Source organism: Schistocerca serialis, chromosome 4, assembly GCF_023864345.2.
Source record: "Schistocerca serialis cubense isolate TAMUIC-IGC-003099 chromosome 4, iqSchSeri2.2, whole genome shotgun sequence".
Taxonomy (NCBI): domain Eukaryota; kingdom Metazoa; phylum Arthropoda; class Insecta; order Orthoptera; family Acrididae; genus Schistocerca; species Schistocerca serialis.
The window spans coordinates 111,655,235-111,661,234 of NC_064641.1; the positions used below are offsets into that span (position 1 = coordinate 111,655,235).

General features: G+C 40.0%; 1 protein-coding gene across 2 annotated transcripts in view; it reads left to right on the forward strand.

The window, feature by feature from the left end:
• The window catches only part of LOC126475104 (ATP-dependent RNA helicase DDX42), a 78,721-nt gene extending 73,262 nt beyond the window's left edge, over positions 1-5,459 (forward strand). For both annotated transcript variants that reach the window (XM_050102683.1, XM_050102682.1), the window contains exons 11-12: positions 3,591-3,698; positions 4,806-5,459. In XM_050102683.1, coding sequence (XP_049958640.1) covers positions 3,591-3,698; positions 4,806-4,973 — 276 coding nt within the window. In that variant the 3' untranslated portion in view covers positions 4,974-5,459. The remainder of the gene's footprint in view (positions 1-3,590; positions 3,699-4,805) is intronic.
• The last annotated feature ends 541 nt before the right edge of the window (positions 5,460-6,000 follow it).

A 6,000-nucleotide genomic window follows, 5' to 3' on the forward strand; every position in this document is an offset into this window, starting at 1 on the left:
GATATCTGTTTCTGCACAAGATTGGCAGGGTAATTACAGTCTGTGAAGCCCTCAGTGAAACTGTCGCAACTGTAGTGATGAGCAGTCCCTCTTGAGATATACCAAGGGTATCACTGAGGCCTTCACAGACCGTAATTATCCTCCCAACCTTGTATGGAAGCAGATGTCCTGTGCCTTAATTTTCCAGTCCCCCACCACCTCCCCGAGTCCCACTGTCTGGCCACAGAGGAGCATTCCCCTCCTGACTCAGTACCAACTAGGACTGCAGCTACTGAATTCTCTGCTGAGGTTCCGACTACCTCTCGTTGTGCCCTGAAATTAGAAATGTCCTACCCACTAACACTCCCACCCTTTCCAGAGTGGTATTCCGTTGTCCACCAAACCTACTCCACCCATCCCTACACAACCCCTGCTCCCAACCCCATGCCATAGATGCAAGACCTGTCCCATAAATCCTTCCACCACTACCTTCTTCAGTACAGTCACAAATGTCACCTATGCCATCAGAGGTAGGGCTACCCATGAAAGAAGTCATGTGATCTACAAATTAAGCTGCAACCTCTGTGCTGCATTCTACATGGGGATAACAACCAATAAGCTGTCTGTCCACATGAATGGCCACTGTCAAATTGTGGCCAAGTAAAAGTTGGACCACCCTGTTGCTGTGCATGCTGCCAAACACAATGTTCTTCATTTCAATGACTGTTTCACGAACTGTGCCATCTGGATACTTCCCACGAACACCAGCTTTTTTAGTCATTGTCCTTACACACCTACCCGCTTTCCTGTTCCCATTCCAGCACTACACAGCCCTCTATTTCACCGACACACCAAGTCTGTTTACTTTTCTCATTTCCCACTACCTCCCCTCCCTCTTCCCCGCCTTCAGTTCTGACAACCTTGATTTTGCCATGATGTTACTGCATTTTCTCATCCACAAAATGCCTATTGGGCATATGCCTAACCTCCTGGCTGCACTTTGCTGCCCTACCCTCTCTCCACCTTGTCCCTGCTCACTCTCCCAAGCAGCACTTTACTGTCCCCCACCCCTACCCTGCTGTCCCTCTCCTTCCCTGTCCTAGCCCCCTCCTCACCCTCTCCACGTGGTTGCCTAAAGCTCACTTTCCGACAGTCTTTTTGTTGCGCCTATCTGCGACACAGTATCTCCTCTATATGGTGAGTAACAACTATACTTTTTATAATATTTTTATAAACCGAAGTAGTAGTAGAAAAGCCAGTCAACTACATTTAAACTCAAATTGTACACACAACATCTAAATAACAGAGGGAGTAAAGCTCTCACTGTACAGCTGAGGCATTGCATAATCATCAGCCATATGCATCATATCCTTGTGGAAGACCCAGTGTACAATACGTATCCTGTGCACCCACTCACAACATTTTACTCTAGTCCAGTGACAGGTATATCCTACCATGTTATTAGAGGCAGGACCAGCTCTGGATAAAGTCATGTCATACTCCAACTCTGCTGTAACTTCTGCACTGTCTTTCATGTGGGCATAACAACCAACAAATGTGGCCAAGAGCACAGTTTATCACACAGTGGCAGAAACTGAAGCTGGCAAATAGCTGCATTAAAAACGTGTACCATGTGGATACCCCCACACCCAATGACCCGATTCTGTGAAATTCTGTAGATGGGAATTGTTCTTACAACACATCGTTTGATCCTGCAACCGCTGGGCCCTGTCTTCACTAACTCCTGTTCCATATTGCTGTCACCCTTGCCCCCATAACCCCCCCCTCCCCCCAACACATACTCTCTCCTCTCAATGGTTTCTTCCGTCCTCTTTCTATCGCCCCCTTCTGACTAGGAACTAGGTCCTATACACTGTGGGCCACATACAACTCCCCACACCTACACCATGGTGAGCTCACCAGTGCCTCATTCCACTTTCTCCTCTCAACCATTTCCTGAACACACCTGAGTATACTACAGTAGAACCTTACTAATCAGACCTCGGATGATCCGACTCTCCACCTACTCTGGCTATCCCATTTCTGGTGTTTGTGTACATACAGGGCCCACTGCTATAGTCAGATCTGGACTTGTCCATGGCTCTTTGTGTGTGATATGGATTTGTAGGCTGTTGACTGTTGCTAGATGCGATAGTTCGATCAGTTTTAGAATGAAATTACTTGTTTCTAACACAATCAGTAAGTGTTATTGCACACACATCTGTTTTATAAATTATTGACAGTGTTCCTCTTACGTATTAAAGTGTGTAAAACTAAATTATGGCACCAACTGAATGTAAACATGTGATGCTGTCCATGCAACCAGACATTGGCCCAGTGATGTGATTGAGTGGATCAGTACAGCTGACATTGACTGCACAACAGAAACAGAATTAACTGACGACCAGCTCACTGATACTGTAACTCGAACAACCGATGAGAATGAGAAAGAAGACGCTGACAACAAAGACAATGAATCTGCAGTCAGGTATTGCATACAGGTGCTAAAAATGCATTTGATATAGCTATTGAATACATCGAACAAAGCTCTACATCTACCCCAATAGGCATTTTGTGGATGAGAAAATGCAGTAACATCATGGCAAAATGAAGGTTGTCACCTGCTAACAAAAATAATGTTGCAGACTTTTTTTTATCCTGCTTAAGATCAGAACATTTATTAACATGTGATTTCTCATGCTTCTAACAGTTAAGTGCAATTCAGCTGTGTAACAATGCAGTACTGTTTGATGGTATGTTCAGATGTTAAATTTTTAACAGTATCTTACCATATAATAATTGACATATTTTATAGTACAGGCAATATTGTACATCACAATTTCGTGTAAGATTTTTAGTGTGTGGACATCATTGTTTTGTTATTGTTTTGACAGTGGAAGTCCAATTAATGCAGTTTCTACTTAAGATTGTATTTTCCATACCTAGCCCTTGATTCATTTGAGGAAGTAGGACGGCAGTACTGCTCCAGCCAATGACCATATGCCCTTTTAACACTGCCTGGATTGGCCATGGGCTGCAGCAGTTCTGCCACCCTTTTCTGTAAATGAAGCAGTGGCTGGATTTTACAGATATGGCCTTGTGTTGAAACTTCAGAAATTGGACTTAACCTGTTTACTCCCTCAGATATGGAGTTTAATGTTGAAGAACTCCAATATGTCACAACAAATAGTTTATTACTAATTCAAGCAGTCTCATTTGTTTATAGTGAGGCAGTGCATAACAAATACAACATTATGTATATTTTAATGGCTGTGAGGGCAACTTCCTTCCCATCCGTTCTACCTTCCTTCCTGGTCATCAGCCTTAGCCCCTTATAGCCTTCACCTCCACTGTGTGTGTGTGTGTGTGTGTGTGTGTGTGTGTACACACACCACTCAATCTCCGTTTTTTTAAAAAAAGTGGAGACATGGAATTTGTACCTTGTGTAACTCAAAATGAAGGGTAAATAATTGAATAATAACTTCATATATAATTCTAACATAATGTAAAAATGTAACTAAATTGTATGGGAAGTATTATTTTATCTAATATAATGATTTTTATTCTTGTAAACTACAATTTTCTTTTTTTCTTTTTATCATTCCTTTCAGAGTCCTAATACTGGAATTGGTGATTTGATTCCAAAACCAAAGTCTGGACCTGGTACAGACAGATTGTCTGCAATGAAGGCAGCATTCAGAAGCCAGTATCAAAGCCAGGTGAGTTTTGTTTTTGAGACATGAGTCTGATTTATACTGCTCAAATCATCATGAGCCACTGAAGAAAGGCACAAAGTAGTTGTGACAGCTTGTAGATAGAATTTTGTGCATCATTTGGTTAATCCAGAAATATGATGGGTAGGTATCATTTTATTAATGGGTAGCATTCACATTCTCTTTGTGACCAAATTTCATCAAACACCCATTGCTGCTTGTTCCAAAGACGCTAGTCGTGTAACTAAGTGTGTAGGACCACCTCTTCTAACAGTTACACCAAATTCTGATATAGTGAAAACACAATTGCTAAATTTGTGGGGAATTTGGTGTAGTGTGCCTATATGTTCTAAAGTTTTCTGTTTAGTTGTCACTGGAATTTCATCCTTTCACTAATTTTCATAGTTTATGAGAAATGTTTTCATAAATAATAAACTCACTGTACAATAACGTTTATCTTGTACTTGCATTTATTTATTTAATAGTGAACACATCAGTGGATGACTGTCCAAAACCTAAAACACTGAAGCAGTTACATACAAAAACATTAATTTGCTGGTACATAGTTCTAGGGGAGAATTCTTCCCAGAGACATTACAAAGTCTTTTACAAGCCTTAACAAGTTACAGTTCATTGGTTGGCAAGCGCTATTCATAGTAAAAAAAATGGTATTTATTGATTACATACAGAGTATTACTTGTTGCTGCTAATGATAGTGTGTAACAACTTCAACTTTTGATAGTACAATGGTCATGTTATATAAGTCTAAGTTGCAGCATTTTTATTCGAGTACTTTAAAAATTGTTTAAATAGACCACTTTAAACAGTGTAGGCTAATGTAATTTTAGTTAAAGTGAAGCAACACTGTCTTGGGCTTCAAAGCTTCTTTGAAAACTTGGTCTTCTTTTTCTAAATTTCTAAAGTAGAAAATTTTTGCTGTGTATTTTTAAGATAATTTTGTCTATCTTGGTTAGGATTATCCACTGCCACATGTAACCTGACACTGAGAAACTGCAAATTTCTATTGAGTGTTTTTATGATGATTTACAAGTGCTAAAGTTAAAGATGTGTAAAGCACTAAAGAATTTGCCTTGTGTTACTGTGTATTTTTAGTTCTTGGCATCTTCGGATCACACCTGGGAGCAGACAATTGAGCAGAAACCTTCATTTCTGAGTCCACAAATGGAGGCGCAGATTGAGAACTGCCCTCCTCCTCCACCACCACAGCAATCCACAGGCAGCAGCCGGAGAGTGAAGAAAAGCCGCTGGGACAACTCGTAGTCAAAGGGGATACCTCAGGGTGCTTCATAGTTATCTTTTTTTATATACTCTTTTCTGTACTGATTTTTAGTGTTATTGAGGACTAAAAACAGTTTCGTTTGAGAACATACCTGTGGTACAGTGCAACGTATCGTACACATCTTGTTCAAAGGCACCATTGTACAGAACTTCACTGTGTGTCCCGTGAATGACTCGCTTTAGTATTTTTGTAAATGTTTGTGTGTAACTGTAATTATACGATAGAAATAATTATTTTTAGTACATTGTGTGCTTGACTCAAATACATAGGTATACCATTGAAAAAGAATAATTAGAAATAGTACTGACATTATAGTGTTTTATTTGCATTTGGAACTGCGACGGTGAAGTTGCAGGACTCTGTCTTTTTTTTTCCATAAGATTAAAAGTTGAAATGTATGAAATGGAGCAGTTCATTACTTTTTCTTCTTTTATCAGTTAAGAACAAATAAACGCCACTTCTGTTTATGTCTGAGGTTTATATTATTGAGGAGAAGTTCCCTGACAACATTACGTCCTTCAGAATTCTAAATATCATTAATATTTTTCTTCGTATATGTAGGGAGCAGTTTATATGATTTTTTAACGTCATATTTCAGCAGTGGGGCACATGGAGAATTTAATGATATTCTGTGCTGTTTTTACAGAATTCTTTCCTATATTATAAATGTGAGGTTAGCATTAACCAATGCAAAATACAGGCTGGAATAATGACTTTTACTCCCAACCTCAGTGGCCAGAGATAGGGTTCATGAGTCATGAGTGTGTGAGTTGTGGTTGTGTGAATGTGTGTTTGTTTTCTACTTTAGAGGAAGACCTTTTGGCTGAAAGCTCAAATGTTGTTGTGGTCTTCAGTCCTGAGACTGGTTTGATGCAGCTCTCCATGCTACTCTCATTTAATCATACAGTAAAGCTGCATGTCCTCGGGAAAAATTACAGCTGTAGTTTCCCCTTGCTTTCAGCCGTTCGCAGTACCAGCACAGCAAGGCCGTTTTGGTTAATGTTACAA